Genomic DNA, 23,752 nt, shown 5'->3' with positions numbered 1-23,752 from the left:
CAGCCTCCTTGAAAGGAAGTGAGGCAATGGGTTACTCATGATGGAAACAAACTCCAGACACGGCACGCCAGGAACACTGGGTCTCACCTGGGAGGAAGGCATTAGCGTTGTACCCACGTTCCTCACCAGCTCCCTGAGAGTAATTAGACTATAATTCCATTTCACTTTATTCACTGTGGCTTAAGGTTTCTTTCCCAACGGTCACTCTTTAACTGTAGAGACAGGTTCATAACAGGTTGCCAAGGAAGCAGACGGCTAATGCTAAGATCCAGGAGGGTTGTGACCAGTTCTGGAAGCCGCAGGCTGTGCTTCGACCTACAATGAGGCAGAGAATGGAAGGGATGTCACAATTATGCTCCCCAGGAGCTATTGACACTCTAAACTATCTGTCTGTGTACCCTTCACTCCAGGGATCTCCTTGGGTTGGGTCTAAGAGTCAGATAGCACCTAGCTGGGGCTCAGATTCTGGGTTAGGAAGTGGGGAGGGTCAAGCTGTGCAGTTGAGAACTCACCCTGCTGCTCCGGGCTTTCCATCCCCTCATGCTGGGCCCATGCAACTGCTCGTCGCTGCTCAGGACTCAGAAAGGCCATTTGCTCAGGAGTGACAGCCACGGCCTGGACACTGGTGAGACTAGATAGCTGGGCGGGGCTGAACACCACCTGGGGTTGGAGGCAGGAGTCAGTATATCCAGTGTATCCCGTGTTGGGCTCTGCTTCTCTTATGGTCACTCCACACTCCGATCCATCAATACTTACAGCAAATTTAGGAGCAGGGATGACAGAAATGGCAAGAGGGGTAAGGCCCTGGATTTGTTCCCGCAGCAGTGCTGAAAGGGCCAGGTCTGGGATCCCAGCTGTTGAAGCAAGTGAGATGGGCATCCAAAAGTTGTCTTAGCCTGGCCTCTTGCCTTCTCTTCAAACTTAGAGACCTCTTCCAACCATAGACCTCCCCCAACACGTCACCAACCTCTTACCTAAACTCCCAGACTCCCACCCTGAGAATTCCAGAGCAGTCCTCCACCCATGGAATGGAAACCAACATCTGACAGCAAGCACCAGCAGTGACCCAGCCCCCGTACCTGCTATTGTACCAATTTCAGTGAAGATTTCAGGCCCCCAGTTACTGACTGGGCCAAAACCACCAGGCAGCACAAGGAGTTGGGCCAGAACCTCCAGTTGGTCCTCAGAGCACTGGAAATGCAGGTTGCCCAGGAAGAGAGCTGCTTGGCTGTGGAAGAGGGAGGAGAAGGGAGAAAGATTCAGCTATGATGATCAGAGTAGAGATGGCTTCAGGTGAGGTCCCTTCCTCCATGGGACCACTTCTTCGTGATCCTACCCTCCCCAGTGAGCCCACCTTTACCTCGACATCACCACCCACATCCCTCCCTCCACAGGTGACCTAAATTCCCAACTGTTGATATGCTGTAGTTCCTCTGGTCGCAGTCCACAGAGAGTGTAACCCAGGGCAGTCAGGTGAAGGAAGTCCAGTTGGCTCATGTGCCGGCCACTCTGCCGCAGGAAACTGGAGACCACAACTCGGAGCTGGGGTCGGTGTGGAGGGCACAGGATGAGAGAATTCATGGAGAATTAGTGGATGGGGAAGTGATTAGGGAAGTGACAAGTGCTACTAGATTATATTCTTGTATTATTAAGACCTGAAGATCCAACAAAATAAACTGAAGAACGGTGTGGATCCAGAGACATGGAAGCATGGAACAGAGTGCAGAATCTCAGAGGGAAGGTGGGGGAGGGTAGGTGGGTGGGAGGTAATCAACCAAAGACCTTGTATGCGTATATGTATAAACCATGGACACAGACCATAGTGTGGTGAAAGTCTGGGGTGGGGGGTTGGGCGGGCTGAGGGGGTCAATGGGGGTGGGGTGGGTAAAGAGAACATACGTAATAATTTCAACAATAAAGATTTTAAAAAAATAATAAGTAAATAAGACCTGAAGCTCCAACAGTCATGGGTAAGGTTGAGGACCCAAAAGAAGAGGACAGATAAGAGGGAAGAGAAGCAGCAGGGAATACTGTGTGTCCAGGACCTCAGAGAGAATAAATCACAGTTTCTAAGGCTACTCATTTGGAGTATTAAGGAAAGACGGAAAGAATGGCCATTCAGAGTCAGAGGAAAACATTCTTGGGCTTTAAATAACCTAGAGACCTGGCCTGTGGGATGAATGCTTGGAAGGTCATAGGAAAGGAGGAAGGTGTTACCTGGGCTGAGCTCCAGCCATCTATTTGCCCCAGGGTGCTCAGCACTCCCCAGTCCACCAGGATTAGCTCCTGTAGTTCCCGCTCTCCTAGACCTATTAAGAGCCGACCTAGCTGCAGGATTTGCTCAGGACGAAACCCCCGTGGGGGACCCCACAACTATAGAGAAAGAGAGGAACAACGTGAGTGGAAAAAGCACCGACTAGGAGTCAGATGCTGGGTCTTAGTCTTGCCTCTGACCTTAGCTGTGCAAGTTGAGGCAAATCACGTGCCTTCTCTGGGTCTTAGTTTCCTCAACTATAAAATGAAAGGGTTGGAATAAAGTTCCTCTGACTAAGCTGTCATTGGAAGATTGTAGAGTCTCAGTAGGAAAATAGCAGACTCCAGTCCATGAGTTCTAAACTATTACGTGCACCAGACACGTCTTTCTGTTAAAATGCAGATGCCCAGACCCATCCTCAGTGAGTCTAGCATGGGACCCTGATATCGGCATTTCAAACGCCTGCTCCCCAGATGACTTTAACACACACTAAAGTTCGGTAACCACTGCTCTAGTCCCTCTACCCATTGCATTAGCTTTCTTTCCTCAATATTCAGCCCCTCTGACTTTCTACTTAACAGCCAAACCCTCGTAGGTTTTGTTGGGGTTTTTTTGGGGGGGTGGGGGGGAGGCAAAACTTAAAAAAAATTTTCAATTACAGGTGACATACAATATTATATTAGTTTCATGTGTACAATATAGTGATTAGACATTTATATAACTTACAAAGTGATCACCCAGATAAGTCTGGTATCCATCTGCCGCCACACACAGTTATTACAATACTAGGGGCCCGGTGCACGAAATTCGTGCACTGGGTGTGTGGGGGGGAGGGAGAGTGTCCCTCAGCCCAGCCTGCCCCCTCTCACATACTGGGAGGCCTCAGGCGTTGACCCCCATCACCTTCCGATCGCCTGATCGGCCCCTTGCCCAGGCCTGACGCCTCCGCCAGAGGTGTCAGGCTTGGACAGGGGACCCCCATCTCCCCCCGATCACTGGCTCTGGCCCCCGCCCAGGCCTGAGGCCTCTGGCCCAGGAATCATGCCTGGGCAGGGGACCCCCATCTCCCTCTGATCGCTTGCTCCACCCCCCGCCCAAGCCTGACGCCTCTGACCCAGGCTTCAGGCCTGGGCAAGGGGACCATCATATCCCCCCAATCCCTGGCTCCGCCCCCCACCCAGGCCTGATGCCTCGGCCAGAGGAGTTGACCCTCATCACCCTCTGATCACCAATCACCAGATCGGCCCCTTGACCAGGCCTGAGGCCTCCGGCAGAGGTGTCAGGCCTGGGCAGGGGACCCCCAGCTCCCCGCGGTTGCAGGCTCCACCCCTGCCCAGGCCTAACGCCTCTGGCTTAGGCGTCCGGCCCGGGCAGCGGGGACCTGCAGTGGCAGCGGGGGGCGCCGCGATCGTGGGCTCCGCTTTAGGCCCAGGCAAGGGACCCCTAGCTCCTGGGACTGCCAGCTTCGACCGTGCCCAGCTCCCATCGCTGGCTCCACCCCTACTTCCTGCTATCACTGGCCAGGGCGGCAAAGGCTCCTGATTCTCTGATCATGGCTGGGGGGCAGGGCAAAGGCGGCCCCAGGGCCGCCTTTGCCCTGCCCCCCAGCTCTTAGCTCCCCCCTGGGTTTCAGATCACTGTCAGTGGCAGGGGGCTTCTTCCTGCTTTCCCTTTCGCCTCCCTGCATTGTGCCTACATATGCAAATTAGCCGCCATCTTGTTGGCAGTTAACTGCCAATCTTAGTTGGCAGTTAATTTGCATATAGCCCTGATTAGCCAATGAAAACGGTATTGCCGTACGCCAATTACCATTTTTCTCTTTTATTAGTGTAGATTATTGACTATATTCCCTATACTGTACTTTATATCCCTGTGACTATTTTTTTAACTGGCAATTTGTACTTCTTAACCCCTTCAACCTTTTTCACATGTCTTCCTACTCCCCCCACAACACACCCATCTGGGGACCATCAACTTGTTCTCTGTATCTATGAGTTTGTTTGTTTTGTTAGTTTATTTATTTTGTTTTTCAGATTCCCCATATAAGTAAAATCTTATGGTATCTGTCTTTCTCTGTCTGACTTATTTTACTTAGTACAATGCCCTTTAGGTCATCCATGTTGTCACAAATGGCAAGATTTGATTCTTTTTTTATGGCCAAGTAATATTCCATTGCATATATGTACCAAACCCTTTAATTCTTTGATCTCCTATTTCCCAACCTCTCACCCCAGCATCCATTCACTTCTGTCCTGCACCACACCCAACCAGCTTTCCCATGTTTTTTCAACTCCAACCCCAATTGGTCTCCCATCTTTAACCTGTTTTGCCTTGCCCATTGCTGCCCGTAGTTCCTCAGGCCCAAGTCCTGGGTCTCCTGCAAAGAGTGACAGGCAGTCCTCAAAGTCTGAGAGCTCCATCTCTGCAATCTGAGTCGCAGACCAAGCTGCCGGAAATGTCCCCCGTACATCTGCACAATTTGGCACAGGTTCTAAAGGGGGAAGGTAGGGCCTGGGTCAGTGTAGTATTAAAATATGATGCTATTTTATAGAAAGCTACCTACAGATGGAATAACCTCTCCAAACTTTGGTCAAGATGAGTACTATGGGTCAAGGGATTACTATAGTGCAGTGGTTCTCAACCTTCCTAATGCCGCGACCCTTTAATACAGTTCCTCATATTGTGGTGACCCCCAACCATAAAATTACTTTTGTTGCTACTTCATAACTGTAATTTTGCTACTGTTATGAATCATAATGTAAATATCTGAGGTGCAGGATGTATTTTCATTGTTACAAATTGAACGTAATTAAAGCATAGTGATTAATCACAAAAACAATATGTAATTATATATGTGTTTTCCGACGGTCTTAGGGGACCTCTGTGAAAGGGTGGTTCGACCCTCGAAGGGGTCGCGACCCACAGGTTGAGAACCGCTGCTATAGTGAGAGATTTATAAGACACATAGGATACTAGAACAAGTGACTGGAGAGAACAATCCCCTCATTGTATAGATGGAAGATTGAGGGTGTTGCCTAAGGATTTAATGGCAGATCTAGATTAGAACCCAGGTCCCTAGCCCCACAGGGGCTCCTTCCCATATCCTAAGCATTTTCCCAACAGAGAGCTCCACCACACTTAGCCAAGCCTAGAACTGAGTTGGCTGTTAGTAGGGATAAGAGAATAGGAGAGGGGGTGTCCTAGGCTAACTTCTGATTGCCCTGACTTCTGATTGCATTGTTGCATACTCTTTCCTGTTCACCCTGCCAGAAGCATGAGTATTTGGGGAGTTTCACCTGGGAGATAGTCTGCAGTGGGCCGTACAACCCCAGCTACCAAAGCTGCTTTCTTGGGAGCAAGCTGTGGCCCCCCACACAGCTGTCCAGCTCTGCTCCGTTCCCAGCTCTGCTGTTTCTCTAGGAGACGCTCCAGGGACTCTGGGCCCAAGGCCTCCTGTGTGAGAGAGTAGAAGGGAGGTGGGGGGAGACCTGGGCAGGTCAGGGCCAGCGGCTGCAGCTCTAATTCCAAAGTCCTGTCTCTTTTTAACAGTCTCCCCCAAATCTGGGCTTCACAATCTCTGCCCTCAACCTCCTTGGCCTTTACTCCCCAGAACCAGCTCACCAGTCCCTTCTCTGTTCTTACTCCCTCCCTTGTTCCTTCACCTCACCCTAGGGATCAAGGAAATCGCCTCAGTAGACAGAGTGAACACTAGACGTCCAGCTTGCTCTACTTCATCCTGGCTCCACAACTCTGGTTTCCTGGGGGGGGGGAGGGGGGGGGCAAGAAGAAGATCAGTGGCTGGGATGTTGAAGGAACTGTGAGAAAAAGGAAGGGGGAAAGAAAACATCCTAGGATTGGGGACTCAGGGCTCCAAGGGACCTCACACATATTGATGGGCTGCCCCTGATGATGATGGTTGAGAGGCTGGGTTAGAATCTGAAGTTCTCAAATGTCCATACCCAAGAAGAGGCTCCTGTGTCAGCAGCCATCCCAGCTCTGTGGCAAATGGCTCTCCCAGGCAGAAGCCCTGCAGCTGACTGAGGTGGGCCAGCAGGGTCTGAAGGGGGATCCGTCGTGTGCTCTCTATCCCCAGGAATCCAACCAAGGGGCCCAGTGTCTCCAGCACTTCCCTTGAGACTGTTGTCTCCTTTGGAGCCTGAAGAGGGGCATTAGGCCTTAGGACAATGCACCTGTGACTCAGAGGACCAGGCTCTGATCAAGACACCAAGACCGTGATCTTTCCTCCCTCCAACTCCTAACTCAAGACCCTATGATGTTCATTTTCTTAAACAATAAACTCAGATAAGAGTAGGCAGAAAGACTGGGAGGAGAAATCCAAGGAATTTCTTGGACTCCAAGGGCTGTGGATAAGAAACATGAAACCAAGAGATAAAATCTAGGGCAGCGATTTTCAACAGTTTTCAATCTCATGGCACACATAAACTAATTCTAAAATTCTATGGCACACCAAAAAATATATTCTATTTTTTGCCAATCTGACAAAAAAAATAGGTATAATTTTGATTCATTCACACCAGATGGCTATTGTTATATTGGCTATTGTCATATTTTTATTTGGCAATCTAAAGGAAAGAGAGCTGTGATCCTGACTAAATAGTCAGCTATTGCATATTTTAAAAATTCTTGCAGCACACTGGTTGAAAATCGCTGATCTAGGGTCTAGGTAGGGCCTTAAAGATGAGAATCATAGGCAGCAAAAGTGTGAGGTTGGCCTAGAAGACAGAGGGCATTGTCTGAGGGGTAAGAATTGCCTCAGCTCAGTTCTGAGTCTGGTAGGGTGGACTCTTACCAAGTTTTGTAGTGCCCTCTCTGCCAGAGCTGCCCGATGGAATGGGGTCAGTGCCAGCAGTTGCTCTGGAGCAGCTCGTACCAGCTCTACCACCAACATAATGGATTCATTGGAGAGTCTGTCCATCAACCGGACCCTATAGCAATTTGATAATATGGGCATTGGAACTGAGCCAAATTGAGATGGGACCATAGAATGCCACATTTCTCAGACAGAAGGTAACATCAGATCAAACTCTGTGGCCCTGACAGGAACTGATACTAAATACCCCAGGTCCAATTCCCATCATAGTGCTTGAAGGGAGAGAAGAAAGGGAATGACATATTTCTAGTCTTCCTGGAAAAAAAAGAAAAAGAAAAGAAAGACAAATAACCCTACCTTGTATAATTGAATCAAAAGCCAAGAATATTAAGTACCACTTCGAAAACTTTCCTCATTTTATAATTTTTTTTAAAATGAGGTTCACAGAGATCAGATGGTAAGGTCTTACTCCCAATTCTTGTTTTCCAGTGCCACCCTTCTACTTGCTATGAGGTTGTCCCCTCTTGTTTGTGTAGCGCTATGCAATTTACAAACTTCTCTTAGGTACTATCTCATTTGATTCTTATGACAAAACCTGGGGGTAAAACAGGTTTTGGGGGTTTTTGTGTGTGTTTTTTTGGTTAAGCCTTACCCGAGGATATTTTTTTCATTAATCTTTTAGAGAGAGTGGAAGAGAGAGGGAAAGACAGAGAGAAACATCAATGCGATTGGTCGCTTCCTGCATGTGTCCTGACCAGGGCCCGGCCAAGGGGAGCCTGCAGCAAGGTACGTGCCCCTGACCAGAATCGAACCTGGGACCGTTTAGTCTGCAGGCTGACATTCATGCACTAAGCCAAACTGGCTAGGGTTACAACAGGTATTTTTCATATTCTCTTTCACAAATTAGGAACTTGGATCTTCTGAGTCATGGTTCAGCATCATTAACTTCATCCAGTCCCTAAATTATCTCTAAGAACCAACATATTTAAACAGATTTGAATGGCATTTAAAAAGAAAAACTTTTGCCCAGAAATCAGAAGTGGCATCCTGAATTCTATCTAGGTTTGCCAGTTCTGGAACTAGGCCACCTAGTAGTACAAGAACCAAAAATCTGTGAACAGGCCTATAAAAATGAAAGGATGAAATTAACTGCTTTGCCGTCATTTCATCCCCAAGAAGACTAATACCAGACTTTTCCTACTCTGGCTTACAGTTCTGATGACATTGGAGTCAGAATCTCTGGGTTGAGAGGAGGCCCCATTTCCTTTCTCACCCAACCATACTTGAATTTACAATATCCATGCCAAGGGACCATCCAGACCCAGACTTGAATAGCTCCGATGACTCAGAACTCACTATCACAATTTTCCTTATATTGTGCAAATTTGATTTTCATTCATTGTTTCTAGTCATGCCCATTGAGACCATTCAAAAACATGTCAATCTATTTTCTATTTGATAGCCCTGGGGTATTTTTTAAATTTTATTTATTTTTACTTTTTTGTTAAATGGGGAGAGAGAGAGAGAAATATGGATGTGAGAGAGACACTTTGACCGGTTACCTCTCACCAGGGCTGGGAATCAAACCTGCAACCCAGATACATGCCTTTGACCAGAAATCGAACCCCAGATCTTTTGGTGCACAGGCCAATGCTCTAACCATGGAGCCCTGCCGGCCAGGGAGTCCCTGGGGTATTTGAAGGCATCTATCACATTTTTCATAGATTTTCTCTTTACCTACCCCTCTGAACACATTAAGAACACAGAGAGGAGAGCCCTAAATAGACTACAATCCTCTGGGGCAGAATTGGACTGCTGCTTCCCTCCTTTCAGACACTGTCTCTGTTGGGTTATTCTCAGATGGCTTGGCAGGCCACATCACAGTGTTGCCACCCTAGGCTGTGCCATGCTGGGGCCATGTTCTGGGAACCCGTTGATACTCAAAAGCAACTTTGAATAGAATCTCCTGCTTCTGGCTATACTTGATTTCAAGGAACCACCAGACAGAAAACCAACACCTCTAGGGCGTTTTCTAAGGGCAGAGCTTCTACTCCAGATGGAGTTTCCTAAGGATCCAGACTCTCCAGTTGTAGCACTTACGGCAAGTCCAGGAGCAGCTTGGTGTCTAGCCCACTCAGTTCTGGCCCCAGGGTAGTCAGCTCTGGCTCTGGCATTGCCGTCCTCCGCTGGACCTCCGCCCAGACACAGGCCCTCTGTGGGACAGGGGGGGAAGCAGGGCAGGACAGAGCTGAGCATGGGGCTGGGTTCTAGACTTAGGGTCCCTGCTCCCACTTAATGCCCAAACACCCCTCTCACCAGGCTCCCTCGAACCCCAGTGGGCAGTTGATAGAGCATGTGTACCACTTCAAGGAAGTCTGCCATCGAGTTGATCTGCTGCAGAAACTCACAGGACATGCCCCCCGCCAGGGTGCCCAGAGCCCTGTGGGTGTGTGAGTGCGCAGACATTCATTAGCACATGCCACAGCCTGTCTGCTCCTTGATATCAAAACTCTCAACACAAGTACAGGTGTTTGCTTATGGTAATTTAGAGTTTGAGAAATGCTTTTCCATACATAGTCTCATTAGCTCCCCACAGCATCACCACTATTCGTCAGAGAAGAAAGATGTACAGAGGACGAATGATGTTCCTAACATCATTCTACTAGAAATGTGGTCAACGGAGACTAGAGCCGTGTCTTCAGATTCTGAAGCCACAGTTTTCTACTGCAGTGTAGGTAAGTGATATTTACTTATTCCTGTTTATTCCTGCTTGGCCAGTGGCTGTGAAGTCACTTTGGATTAAACTAATAACAGCAAATATCTACTGGGAGCTTACACTGGACCAAGCCCTGTGTTAAGTACCTTATGCCTTATCTCATTTAATCTTCACAACTACCTGTGAGGTAGGTACCATTTTCATTCCCATCCTATAGAAGAAAAAACTGAAGCTTAGAGAGGTTAAGTGACTTTCCCAAAATCACAAATAGGCAACAGCGCAGAGACCTGAACCTGGGTCTTCTAAATCCCTTAGATCTCCTTGGGACGGGCGTGGCGCGATGGAGGAGCAGGGAGTAAGCACAGGCGGGGGTGGGGGGGGGGTGGGGGGGGGTCAGGAGAAAGCCCACGGGTTGGGACCATGCATCACTCAGCCCCATTGCATATCACATGGTGACTGGAACATGCTAAGCACTTTAAAATGTTAGTGCTCCACACAAGTTACTCACTGCAGATTCCTGAGGGTCAGGTTGGTGGGCACCTGCATCTTCTTCCAGAGAAACTGGGCCTACAAGAGAAAGAAAGAGGAACCGCTTCCCAGCAGAGATATTGCCCAAAGACCCAAGATGCCTTGGACCCAGTCCTACCTCTGACCCTGTGGGCCCCACCAGTCACATTATTCAGGATACTAGGAATAAGGCACCAGATCTAGGGCTGAGGGGTAAGTAGAGGAAGTGGACAGATTGAGAGAGGGGAGTTGTGGGATAACTGGGGAGAATTACCTGCTGCTCAGACCAGGGCAGCTCCCGGTAGTGCCTTCGGTTAGCCAGAAGAGCCGGAGAGTCCAGTTGCAGCAGCTTTAGTGGAAGCAGGGGAAGCAGGCAGTCTGGCCAAGTGGTGGGGATAGGCTGCCAGTGGGGATGGGTGTAGCAGTGTGGTGATAGGTGAGAGAGTCTGTACTCAGCCCTCAGAGAAGAAGGGGAGCCATGGGGGCAGGAAGGGGCCAAGTCTAGAATCAGAGTGGAATGGTATGTGCCACTGTAGCAGTGCAGCCCTGAGAGCCTCACATTGAAGATGATTGTGGTCAAGTGTTGCCGCTATTCAGGCACCTGATGAACTAACGTTCCTTAGCCTCTCTGAGCCTTGGTCTCTTGATCAGAAAGTGGGATCGTTGGCCTGGAAGGTTTCTCAGATCCTTCTGGCTTTGATATTCTAGGACAGTGTGGGTCATCCTGTCCTACATCTGGAAGTGGGGAGCAGCTAAAGTCTTGGTAGACACAGAGCTAACCTGAACTCTGAGGTCCACTGCTTGGGGACAGTGTGAGGCAGCACCAGCCATATGAAATTGCCCGGGGACATGGAGAGGAGCTCAGCCCAGAGATCCCACACATACCTGACCAGGGATACACACAGCTGCTCCGGCACCTGTTGTACCCGTATTTGTAACTCCATCTTTCACCTGCAGGAGAAGTATGTGTGTATGTTACTGGGTGTTTGTAAGGAAGTGAGGAGGTATGGGCGGCCTCCCCTGGCTACAGGGAAGATGACCTCCTCCCAACCAGAGCCCACAGCCCCCGATTGCCTCATCTTCCCTGCTATTCTCATACCCGAAAGGTCTGCAGCAGTGCTGCGGTCTGGCAGGCTGAGAGGTGTGACAGTTCGGGGGCCAGGCAGGAACAGGCCCCGACCAGAACTCTCCTAGGGATGGCCTGCAGTGTCTGGGAGCTGAGGCCTGGCAGCAGAGGATGCAAGGAGCAGAGCTCCTCCAAGGACAGCTGAGGAGCAAGAGAGACAAGAGGCCTGAAAAGAGGGCCAGGGTGGTGGAGAAGCCAACAATCACAGTGCAGCCAGGCAGCAGGTATGAGGGGAGCTGAGAGGGAGGAAGAGGCAGATGTGGGATCCAGGGAGAGGGGGCACAGGGACCTCTCAAGGATGTTGAAAAGTTGCTGCTACTTACTTCGTGCCTCGGAAGGAGCCGTCCAAGCAGCAGGACAGCCTAAGGTGGGATGAGATAAGAAACAACAGTTCTCAGGTGCTGGTAGCCAGGTCCTAAGCAAGATCTGCCCTCCAAAACTTCCAGCTTTCTCTCTACCACCCCAGTAACCAGCCTAGCTCCTGGCTGTTTCTTGACCTGAAGAATGGGGGTGAGGGAGTCCTCCTTGGAACAGAGGAATAGGCGGCTTGAGGGAGGCTGACAGTATTCCTGCATGAAATTCTCTTGACTGGCATTCCAGAGGGTGGAAGGTGGATGCTGGGGACTGAGATAGGCCCACCTGGGCAGGGGTGACACTGGTTCCATGCAGGGCAGGAAGCATGGCTCTAAGCTGAGGCTCGGACAGCTCCTGCAGGAAGCGGAGGCCCAGCTGAGGGAAGAGAGGGGCCCAGACTCGCAGTTCCCGGGGGCTCATCACAGCTCCTCCAGATGAGCGCAACACCCCCATAAGTTCATATGCCACCTGGAACCAAAGAAGGTTTGGGACTGAAGAGAAAAGACAGGTGAACCTTAAACCTCTCTAATCCTACATCTGATTGCTCAGGGCCTAGTCTAGGGCTTGGAACCAAGAATGGAACAGGAACAGATTGGATTCAAGATGTCAAAGGATATGTTTGGAGTGGCATAGACCAGATGTGGTAGGTCATAGACAAAAGGAGTTGGTAACAGATAAGAATAGTATAAGGAATGGAGGTGGCAGAGGTCGGGGGGGGGGGGGGGGGCGCGCGGGGGGGTGGCTGGCACCACTGTGTTAAAGCTTGGTTGAGATAACTGGGCAAGTCCTCTACAGAGACCCAGGGAAATCCTAGAGACTGGTAGGCCTGTGCCAAGGGGCTCACCCGTCCTTGTGGGCTGAGGGTCCCATTGGCCGCACATTCCAGCAGCCCCCGTTCTACCGGCCCCATCGGATCATTCAAGGGTACTAGGCTCTGCAGCTCCTCAGGGGTCAGGAAACAGGCGAGGGGCCCCAGCCTGAGGAGGACACGAAGCTGGTCTTCATGTGGTCACTGAGGCTGGTACTTAGGCAGGGACCAGGTGGGCACATGGAGTAAGCACTCTGACCACTAAACTAGGAAATGCCATAAAACTAGGAGAGTGCCATAAATAGGCCTCTCTCCTGGAGCCCTACACTACCTGGGGCCCCTGCCTGCTCTCTTGCCCCTTCCTACCTAGGACTCTAACCCATCATGACAGCTGTACCTGCCTCTCTCCCACTCTGGCCTTGATCACTGATCCCACAACCACTCACCTGCGCACCTGCTCCTCTCCATCCTGAACACTCTGGTTCACCAGGCTACGCAGCACATGCCGGGCATGTCCTGGTCCAAGACCTGCCGCTGGCCAGCTATCCTCCAGGGCCTGAATCTGAGATGGGGAGGGTCAACTTGTGTTGGGATCACTATGGGACAGTTGCAGGGAGGTTGCTCACTAGGTGACATGTTTCTGACTCCCGTCCCACCCAGTAGAAGGTGGACTAGTCAAGTAAAGATGATTCTCATACCTGGTGAGGGCTGAGCTGCAGAAAGTTCTCTAGAGGAAGGTGGGGGAGCAGAGGCAACACTGCCCACAGCAGCTCCTGGGGCCAGGCAGGTACCTCCCCGAACAGTTCAGGGGCCAGCAGTCGCCTTGCCAGAGCCTCTTTCTGTTCGGGCCTCATTTCTGGGCTGTAATCCCGGATGGCAGCCAGGCTGGGGAAAGTAGTGAGTCTTAACCCTCAGCCTTGTTTCAAATTGTCCCCTGGTTCTCTGAAGTCCACTGCCATGGACAGGAGGGAAACTCCCTAGTTTTAATAGAGAGGAGCTCTAGAAGGAGCTGCTCAAGGCAAGTAGGGTTGGCCTGACCCTGACAGGATCAGGAGGACTGATATGAGGTCCTTACACACTGTCGTTGGCCAACAGGGATGGTGGGAAACGCATCAGGTCAGAGACAGCCAAGAAGGGGATGAGTGGTGACAGATCAATGAAGAGCTGGGAGGTGAGGCGTGGGTACCGCTGGAGCAGCAAAGCTGTCAGGCGACCAAGGGCCTGCTCCTCAGATGGTGGTACCTATGGGGGCACAGCAATGGATGCTGGCTCTGAAAATGCTCAGTATCTTTGCTATCTCCTCCCCTAAGTTCCTCGTTCCACTGGAGCAAGCCCTCTGCACACCAGGTTCCAGGTGCTCTTGATTCCTAGATTTCCCCCTCCACCCTGTCCCCCTGCCCCTCTATGCCCACCTGCAGCTGGGACCAGGAACGATGCATGAGTGTCAGGAAGCCCTGAGCAGCCTCCCTCTCTGCTGAAAGCACCAGGTGCTGGAGATTTTCTGGGGGCATGTGCAGGTATGCCTGGGAGTAGGAAGTCACGGTGAGTATGGCCTCACTAGGCAGGGACCTCAGGCCACAGCTGTCACTCAGTCCACCCAAGAGCCCCTCCGACTGTTACCTGCACTAGAATCTGCAGGGCCCACACACTCTTCTCTCTCTGGAGCAGATCCCACAGCACAGGCTGGTGGGGAGACAGACAAGATGCCAAGAGAGCTGTCTTCTCTGTCCCTCCTGCAGCTTCCTCAGGCAGTCCAACTCCACTTGCTAGGATGCTTGTTCTTCATCTGAAGCCAGTATGTGTGTCTCCTCAGATATTCAACTCCTTTAGGTCAGGGACCATGTCTCTAACATCTCCTATGTCCTCTTCCGAGCCAGGTCTATAGTTGGCTCGATAAATACTTGTAGATCTGAACCAAATTATTAAGAGTCTATCTAACCCCACTTCATGGTCCTAGTGCTTGAGAAAAATGAACCCTAACATGAAGTAAGAAATCTTTATATACCCTATAGACCCTAGCAAAGTGCCTTACACATAACAGGCACTCAATGAATTTTGGCATTTACATATTCTAGGCCCTTCACTCTACAGAGAAGAAACTGAAGCCCCCCAAAAAGCTAAATTAAGTTACTTGCCAAGGACCACACTAATTTGTGGCATAGTTGAACTTAGAACCCATTCTTCTAATTCATACTTCCCCTGAATTTTTCTTATTTCTGCCTTATCTTCCTATTTCTTTGCCAACCTCCAAGTCTCACTCTCTAGGGACAGAACTGAAGCTTTCTAACTTGATCCCTTTCCTTTCTGGAGCAGAAAGAGGGAGAGTCAAAGAATCAGAAAGAAAATGAGATCACATTTATTCTATGTTTCCATATCATGCACTGTGCTAAGCCCACAGCATGCATTATTTCATGTAACCCTTACACCCACCCTAAAAGAGAAGCACCATTATTCTCCCCCATAGATAGATGAGAAAAATATTGCTCAGAGAGGTTCAATAACTTGTCCCAGGTGCTCATAGAACTAAGAGGTGCACCCAGGACTGTCGGGCTCCAGAGCTGCATGCTTACTGCTGCCTCTCAGTGTTAGAGAATCCCCCAGGAGGCTCTCCCCTCTGTTCCAGGGGCTTTCCCCTTGGCAGATCACTCACGCTGAAACAGGCCAGCAGCTCCATCTTGCTTATTTCAGAGCTCGAGCCGTCAGCGAGTTCAAAGCCTGGTGAAGTGGGCTGTTCCTCCTGTTCCAGGTATTCTCCAACTGTCCTCAGCAAACTGCGCCGGCCCTCTGGGCGGAAGGCATCCCAGAAGGAGCAGTTGTCTGGGAGACTGGAGAGCAGCAGGGCCTGACCCAGCATCCCCTGGGCTTCAGTCCCTCCGGCCCCTGGACCCAGTAGGAAAGTCAGCAGGCGCAGAAGATAATGTAGACGTGTAGGGTGGGCAAGGGCCGGCACAGAGGACTGACAGCGTGGCAATTGGGAGAGCATGCCAAGCAGGAAGGGACCCGGGGCCAGGCAGAGTGGGGATGGTCCCAGGGGTGGCAGAGAGGGTAGAAGAGGGCCCAGTAGCCCATCTAGGAAGCACGTGTCATTACCCCCACGACTTATTCTGCACTGGCCTGCTAACCAGGGCCAGTAGGGCACCAGGGCCTCATACATGGTATCATTGAAACATACCATCATCAAGAAACTACCCCCATCTGGGCAGCGTTCCCCACAGGGTCCAATGTGGCAGGGTGGGAAAGCAGTTACATCTGGGGTAGGGCCCTGGCATACATGCTGAACCCAAGCCTGATTACTGGGGGGCACGGCCTGCAGACTGGCCTTCCTACACAGCCGCTCGGCCCAGAGAGTCTCATTCTCCAAGAAGCAGCCCCAGAAGATCTCTGGGGTGAGGGGAACCGGGGGCAGGCCTTCAGGGCAGCTGGTGGGGGGTGGGAGCAGACCAGCACAGAGAGGCTTTACCAGGCGGCGGTGGGGGCCATACAGGGCTGAAAAGGAGAGGTTGGTGCAGATTGCTTCCAGGAACTGATCAGGAAACTGGTCATGGCAGGCCTGCAGCCAGCCTTGGGCACCTGGTGCCCAAGAAAGTGCATACCACACAGCTGTCTGGCAGATGGCAGTGATGCTGGGAGGGGGCGGCGGGGTGGCAGGCCTGGTGAGCTGGCAGAGCAAGTGGATGGAGAAGTTGGAAATGGTGTAGGGTGGTGCTGGGCCTGAGTGGTTCTCGCAGAGGGCTTCCACGGAGATGGCGCGCCGTTGGCGAGGGCTGATGTGGGCAGAGGGCTGGGAAGCCCTGGGCAGAGGCACACCCGTTCTCAGGCATTGGAGGAGGGCAGGGGGTGGGGGTGGTGATCCAGACAGAAAGCCCAGCGCCTGGGCATCCCAGGAAAGGTTGTGCCGGACGCCCCTGGGTGCAGATGGAGGAGCAGACAGGATCTGGTCAGTTTACATTCCTCCAGCTGGAGAGTCTGACCGTGGCCAGAGCCCTGCAGTGAGGTTCCTGGGAGTATAGGTGTTCCTGGTTTAAATGCTGGGATTCGGGAAAAGGGAGAGAGGTCTGTCTTGCTAAGACACAAGATCACCTAGGAACACAGCCCGGTTGGAGTCCATCTGTCTTTCTGGCCCTCTCTTCCTCCTTTTTAATTTTTTTTTACATGCTTTTAGATAGCTTAAACACAACCCTCGATTGGCCTCAATCAGGAAGGCTGCCCACCAACCGAGCATGTCTAATTGTGCTCTGGCACTGCTGTACTAAAACAGTAAAGCGGGGAGAAATCTGGTCTTGTCCTTTCTTTTTCCATGTCCCATCTTCACTAACTGACATGTATTAAGCACTATGTGCCAGGAACCGTTCTATGTGGCTTACGCTTACAGTGTCAACTCATTTAATCCCTTGCAACAACTCTGCGGTCACTAATATTACCCACGCTTTACCATTGGGGAAACTGAGGTATAGAATGAGAATGTGACCTAGAGCTGCACAGTCACATTCCAAAACCACCAAACCACACTCCCCCCATCAGTTTCCTCTCTGCTCTGGAAGCTGACCAATTCCAGGCCCAATCCCCACAACTCCTCCCCTGTGACTTACCATAAGAGCAGCTGCTGTAGGTTGCCTAGGAGGGAAAGAGGAAGAAAGAGGACTACCCCAATCTCATCCCTTCTTGCCCTGCCATAGCCCAGCCCCGGCTCCAGCAGCACTCACCTCCCTGGCACTGCCCATTGGCATCAGGCTCTGGCTGACCCAGAATGGAAAAGACCTCATCCTGCAGGGAGTCAGTGACACGGAGCAGCCCCTCCTGGAAGGCAGCATAGAGGGGGGCCCCCACTGTGCGCAGCAGACCTCCCCAAAGAGCCTCTTCAGAGCCCAGCTCCCCCACTGGGGTGAGCAAACTCAACAGACCCTGTAAAAAGTGGGGGCCAGGCTCTCTCCCATCAAGGCCTGTGGCATTGGTGGGGTCCATACTGGGCTGCACCTGCACCAGGGCCTGCCAGCGTGTGCCCTCCAACAGCAGCAGTAGAGAAGGCAACCAGTCAGCCACCAGGACACAGTCAGAGGGCCCATCGCGGGTGCATGGGGGCCGGGTAGGGGTAGGAGGCCCCCCAGGAACGACAGCTCCCAAAAGCACCTCTGCGAGACCTCCCAGGACGCCTGCCTGGTGCCCCAGGAAGTCCCGGGGGGTCTGCTCCTGTCCCAGCAGTGCCAGCACATCCCCCAGCAGCCCTAGCATTGGCTCCCAGTCCGGGCTGCCTCTCAGTGTCACTAGGAAATCATGGAGCCGGAGGGCAGGGGGCTGGGGAGGTGGGGGCTCTCCCACCGGCCCCTCCCCCATTCTCCCAGGCTCAAAAGAAGAAGAAATGTTGGCCAGGAATGCAGAGAACCGCGAGCGGCTGAGGTTCCTCTGGGGAGCCTGGTCCAAGGTGGAGAACAAGGACTTCAGGAAGGAGAGACCATGGTCCTGGGACTTAGGCCCAGTAGGGGCCAGAGTCACTGTAAGGAGAGAAGTTGGAGGTCACTAAAGGGTAAGAGCCTAGAACCCAGACTCAGTCCTGCCCTGGACCCCAATCCCAGCCTGGATCTAAAGATGAGGTGAGGGAGATGGGGAACTGGGGAAAGAAGACTTGGACTCCTTTCTTAGCTCATTTTTCCCCTTAGCTCCAGTCCCTGCCCCCTTTCCTTGCCCCTTCCTTTATCTTTTACCTAACCAGTTAATCTCCGCATTCTTAAGTCTTTTTTCCAGCAACCACCCCCTTCACCCCCAGCACTGCTCACTGTTTCTCTCACCTGTGCAGGACAGCATCAGCAGCAGGAGCAGCAGGGGCCAGGGGCTCAGAGCCATGTTTCCAGGTGAGCACTGGTACTAGAGGTGAATTCTGGTTATTCTCACCTCGTGTGGGATAGCCAGGTAAGGGCAGGGCACTGCAGGCAGCCTGGGTCTCCACTGACACTGCAGTGTGGTCTTTCAGGAAACAATATCTGTAACTTGACAGCAGGTTTGTCACCTGAGCCACTGAATACCTGATCCTTTGGCTTTAGAGAAAGGTGTGCTTCTGTGAGAGGGACGAATGATAGGGGATCCCAGGGGGCCTTAGGAGGAACCCTAGGGGATAGCTCCAGTTAGGAGCCAGGATACAAATAGGAGGATGTAGACATAGAGATGGAGAACTGGAGACCCAAGGTATAAAATGGGAGCTCTGCAGTTAAATATAAGAAAATAAAGAGGGTTCAAAAGGAGTTTAAAAAATAGTAAGATCTGAGGGAATCGAGGAAGAAAGGGGGCCTGGGAGAAAGGAACTTGGAAGTCAGGTGTAAACAGAGAAGAGGAATGAAGACAAAGTTCTGGTCCGAGGATGGAGCATTCAGGAAGAGGATATCTGCTTTTGACTCAGTACCCAGAACCACAAAATGCTAAGAGCTGGGCGGGACTTCAGAAAGCACATAGACCAAACCTCTCGTCTTATGGATAAGGAAATAGACCCAGTCAGTTGTTTGCGACTTGCTCATTAAGCCATTCAGATGTTTGGGGCTGCCCTTCAGCTCTTTTACTGTGACCTAAGTAAAAGCCCTATAGAAAAGTCTGGGGGGCAAAAAGAAAAAAGAAGTATGGGCTGAGAAAAGAGATAAACCAGATTAAACCTCTGTGCAAGGGGCTACCTACCCCCCGGCCCCTATGGAGACAGAGAGAGAGAGAAAGAGAGAGGCTCAGAGATGTCATTCAAAATAATCTGGTCTGGTCTGGTGTGTCAGGGTGAGAAGTCTCTTCTGTCCCCCATTTATATGTCCTCAAAGGTCTTTACCTGACACCAGCTTTAAACAGTAATTCAACACTGAGGCTCTTCTCAAACCATTATTCTGTCCCTTTCCTTAGAACCCTCCTCTATTCTATTCCCCAAACCCACACCTTCAAATCCATTATTAATGCACCTCTGCTCTAGAAGGTTCACTTAGGAGCACAGACTTTTAGAGCTGGAAGGGACCTGAGGAATCCTCCAGTAAAAACGTCTCATTTTATAAGTGAGGAAATTAATGCCCAAAGAAATAGAATGAGTTGGTCCAGGACACAAAAGGAATTGAGGGCAGTGCTGGGATTTTCCAAGGTGAGCCAAACGTTGGGACGAGTGAAATGACCTGCATCACTTTGCCAATATTTTCCTTTTCCCACATCTAGTCTGAAAAGTAGAGAGGATAATCAGAGAATATTGCCTGGGTTTCCAACAGCTCTCTAGCTCCTGGTTCCAGCCCATCTTGCAATCCACCTGAATTTCTGCACTTGTTCTGGGAAAACTCTCTTATAATAAACTAGTAGCCCTGCACACGAATCCATGCGCCAGTAGCTCGTTGCCGCCCTCCTGTAGCTCCCCGCTTCCCCCTACCCCCTCCTTATAGCTTGCTGCCCTGCCCCCTCCTGTAGTTCTCCACAGCCCGCTTGTAGCTCGCTGCCCCACCCTCCTTGTAGCTCGCTGACCCACCCTCCTGCTGATCCGTGATCCAGTCGTTATGGTCGTTATGCGGTGGTCAGTTGTTATGCATCAAGGTGTAATGACCATTTGTATATTACATCTTTATTATATAGGATTATCTTTTTTTTCCCCTAATACACTAGCAAAAAAAACAAGATGGCATAGATTAAATCCTAGACCCAATATTGACTAGCTGTGTTTCTTGGGAAGTTTCAGAACCTCTCAGTGTCACAGTGTTCTTTTCTATAAAAGGAGAAATACTCATATAGAGTTGTGATAATTAAGTAATGCAGTTAAGTACTTAGCACAGTGACTGGCATTCATTCAACCCATCATGCACCAGGCACTGATACAGAATAAGCATGCACTAAATGTTACTACTATTATTATTAAAGTAGCTCAATATGAATTCTTTTATTTGAGGCTAAAGAGTCCTAATTAATAAAGAAATTGTTACCAAGATGTAGTGTCTTGAGTGAAAAACCTTTAAAACAGGTATGGAACTAGCCGAGTCAAGCAGAGAGCATAACAATGAGGACTCTCTCAACCCAGGATGGGAAATTCTGGGTAGTTCACATGATGATGTAGTAAGTAGTTGGCTAAGCAATCCTGTTGTCTGCTGAGGATTGAGACTATGTGCCAGCTGGGGGTGAAGTGCTTCAGGTGCAGAGCAAATATATCAGGCTATTCGATATAAGCAGTTTGGTAAGGTTCTACGAAGAGTGAGACAAGTTCCAACCTATGGACGATCAATGGAAAGAGAGAAAAACAGAACCGACAAACTGAAATTACAGGGGTCCTGAACAAAAATATTAATGATGTGTCTTGCCAGCGTGAAATGGATAATGTTGATGTCATGATTGGAATGCTCTGTGATCTGGCAATTTTAATAAAGATTTTAATAAAGAGAAGTTAAAGGAGATAGGAAATCCGAAACATCCTCACTCCCCCAAAACCTCCCACAGGGCACTCTCTGACAAAAACAGAAACCTCCCTGTGTAAAGTACAGTTGTTTTTCTCCCTTTTCCGTTGGGTTTTTATCATTGAGATACACTGTATATTGCTCATTAGCTATCCAAGCATTCCCCACATTTCCCAGGTCTCTTGCAGTTAGGTGGAGCCAACTGATTAGCTCTGGCCAATGCATAGTGAGTGACCAAAGAATTTAAGAGCTAGTGAATGACCCTCCAACCATCTCTACCCGCTGAAGTAACCTAGAAACTGCATGTTGAGATGGCAGTATCACAAGGCCAAGTAGCCTGACATTCCAAATTATCACAGCATTTACAGTCAATTCTCATTTTTTGTGAGTTCTGTGAATTCGCCTACTCACTAAAATTTGTGATATAAAAATCAATACTTGTGTAATTTTCACAATTATTCACAGACCTGTGCAGAGTCATGAAAATTTGAACCCCATGTACTCATTCCCAGCTGAGGTTAAACAAGGCAGTACTCCCCCTTCTTCTCGCACTGCAAATAAGAGTCCTTTTCATGGTCTATTTAGTGCCATAATTTCTGCATCTTTGTACTATTTGTTGGTGATTTCACTGTTTAAAATGGCCCCCACGTTGAGTGCTAGAGTGCTTTCTAGTGCTCATAAGCACAGGAAGGCTGGGATGTGCCTTTGGGAGAAAATACATGTGTCGATAAGCTGCATTCAGGCATGAATTATGGTGCTGCTGACAAAGAGGTCAATGCTAATGAATCAACAACATATATTAAATAACGTGTCTTTTTTAAATATATTGTTATTGATTTCAGAGAGGAAGAAAGAGGGAGAGAGAGATAGAAACATCAATGATGATAGAGTATCATTGATCAGCTGCCTCCTACATGCTCCCTACTGGGGACAGAGCCTGCAACCCAACCATGTGCCCTTGACCAGAATCGAACCAGGGACCTTCCAGTCTGTAGTCCAATGCTCTATCCACTGAGCCAAACCAACTAGGGCTAAAGTGTCTTTAAACAGAAACACCTCACATAAAACAAGGCTATGTATCCGTTGGTTGGTGAAAATGTTGTGACCAGAGGCCCACAGGAACCTAACCCTGTACTACCCCTAAGAGCAATAGTTCAGTATTGTAACTAGTTAATTCAGTGTTTGCAGCTACTTATAGAACATAACTACTGAGAATAACAAGAATCAACAGTAGTTGCCTTGAAGGGTTGTCCAACCAGTATTGGAATCTTCATGAGTGATAAATAAACCTTTCTTATGTTAAACCACCCAGGTGTTAGGGTTAATCTGTTTTTGAAGTATAGCCTTTGATCATCTTGATTAAAATGCTTTAAAATTATGTTTGCATTTTGATATTAGACCTCTGAATTCTAGGTTCCTATTATATCATTTATTAGCTCTATAATCAGGAGAAATTTCTATAATTTACTCATCTATAAAATATTACCCGTCCATCCAATTGTTTATTCCCTGGTATTATAAAGTGCCTCTGATGCATCAGGCATGTTTAGATCCACTAAATGTTACTACTACTATGACTGAACTAGCTCAAGATGAATTATTTTTGTAAATAAGAGACTCTTAATCAATACAAAAATTGGCACAAGAAGCTGTGTCTTCTATGAAAGGCCTTCAGAAAAAATATGGGACTACTAGATAAGCAGAGAGGGGATGATTGAGGACTCTCCCAACTCAGCGAAAGTACTTGTCAGTCCTCAAATGGATTAGAAGAGGAAGAGCAGGTTTAAAGGAACAGTAACAAGTTCAGTTTGGGTCATATCCTATATAATAAAGAGCTGATATGCAAATAGTTGTCATGCCCTCACACTGTAATTCCATAACAGCTCAGACACTCAACGCTGGGGAGAGAGGAATGGGGACCAGCCAGGCTGTGGCCAGGGAGAGGGACAACCCGCCCGCCCTGTGGTCCCAGGTGCCAGCAGCTGCACCTGTGCCTGCGGCCCAGGAGAGGGACAAGCCTCCTGCCCCATGGTCCTGGGCGCCAGCACCTGCAGCTGCAGCCTGGGCAAAGCTGCCTGGCCATAATCCCCTGCAGCTGTGGCCAGCCCAGATGAAGCCAGCCCAGGTCCTGGGTGCCTGCAGCCAGCCAAAGGGAGGGAAGCCCGGGTCCCGGGTGCCTGTGACCAGCCGGAGGAGGGAATCCTGGGTCCCGGGTGTGGGGCAAGGCAGAGGCAGTTAGAGGTGATCAGGCCAACAGGGGAGCAGTTAGGGGCAATCAGGCAGAGGGGTTAGGGGCAATCAGGCAGGCAGGCAGGCAGTTAGAAGCGGTCTGGATTGTGAGAGGCAGTTGGACATCCCCCAAGGGGTCCTGGATTGGAGAGGGTGCAGACCAGGCTGAGGGATCACACCTCCCCACCCCCATGCACGAATTTCATGCACCAGGCCTCTAGTTACAAATAAAGTTCCTAAGGACAGACAACTGCATATTTTCCCCTGGAGTTTCTATGAGAGGACTGGCCTAAAAATGGAATTGGAAGGCATTAGTGTACAAAACCATAGCAATCCTATCTAATAAAGAGGGAATATGCAAATTGACCATCACACTGGCACAAAGATGGCAGTGCCCACAGCAGAGGTGGGGTTTCCGTAACACAAGATGGCTGCACCCACAGCAGAGGCAGAGTTCCCATAACGAGTGTTAACAAGCAATCAGCAGGGACCTGAGGCTGCGTGGCGCTGGGCCGGGGCAGAGCACCTGAGGCTGCGCCCCCTGCC

At 50.1% G+C, this 23,752-nt stretch overlaps 1 protein-coding gene across 1 annotated transcript; it reads right to left on the bottom strand.

Annotated features, from left to right (window-relative positions):
* Window positions 1-146: 146 nt before the first annotated feature.
* Window positions 147-18,434, bottom strand: STRC (stereocilin; the record flags this gene model as incomplete). The annotated part of the gene is made up of 29 exons (XM_081084146.1): window positions 147-315; window positions 513-660; window positions 757-854; window positions 1,080-1,228; window positions 1,400-1,542; window positions 2,218-2,373; window positions 4,576-4,745; window positions 5,551-5,707; window positions 5,922-6,012; window positions 6,214-6,410; window positions 7,065-7,200; window positions 9,186-9,298; window positions 9,402-9,525; window positions 10,310-10,368; window positions 10,583-10,708; window positions 11,194-11,259; window positions 11,408-11,575; window positions 11,758-11,796; window positions 12,074-12,256; window positions 12,633-12,765; window positions 13,043-13,158; window positions 13,295-13,481; window positions 13,672-13,838; window positions 14,009-14,119; window positions 14,217-14,279; window positions 15,247-16,501; window positions 17,186-17,210; window positions 17,300-18,085; window positions 18,380-18,434. 29 exons carry the CDS (start codon window positions 18,432-18,434, stop codon window positions 227-229), a joined length of 5,310 nt encoding a protein of 1,769 aa, XP_080940272.1. The 3' UTR covers window positions 147-226.
* Between the last annotated feature and the right edge of the window lie 5,318 nt (window positions 18,435-23,752).

This window comes from Myotis nattereri (genome assembly GCF_964212035.1).
Source record: "Myotis nattereri genome assembly, chromosome: 1".
NCBI classification, from domain to species: Eukaryota; Metazoa; Chordata; class Mammalia; order Chiroptera; family Vespertilionidae; genus Myotis; species Myotis nattereri.
Note: the sequence above shows the minus strand (reverse complement) of the source record. Positions and strands in the feature narration are given on the sequence as shown.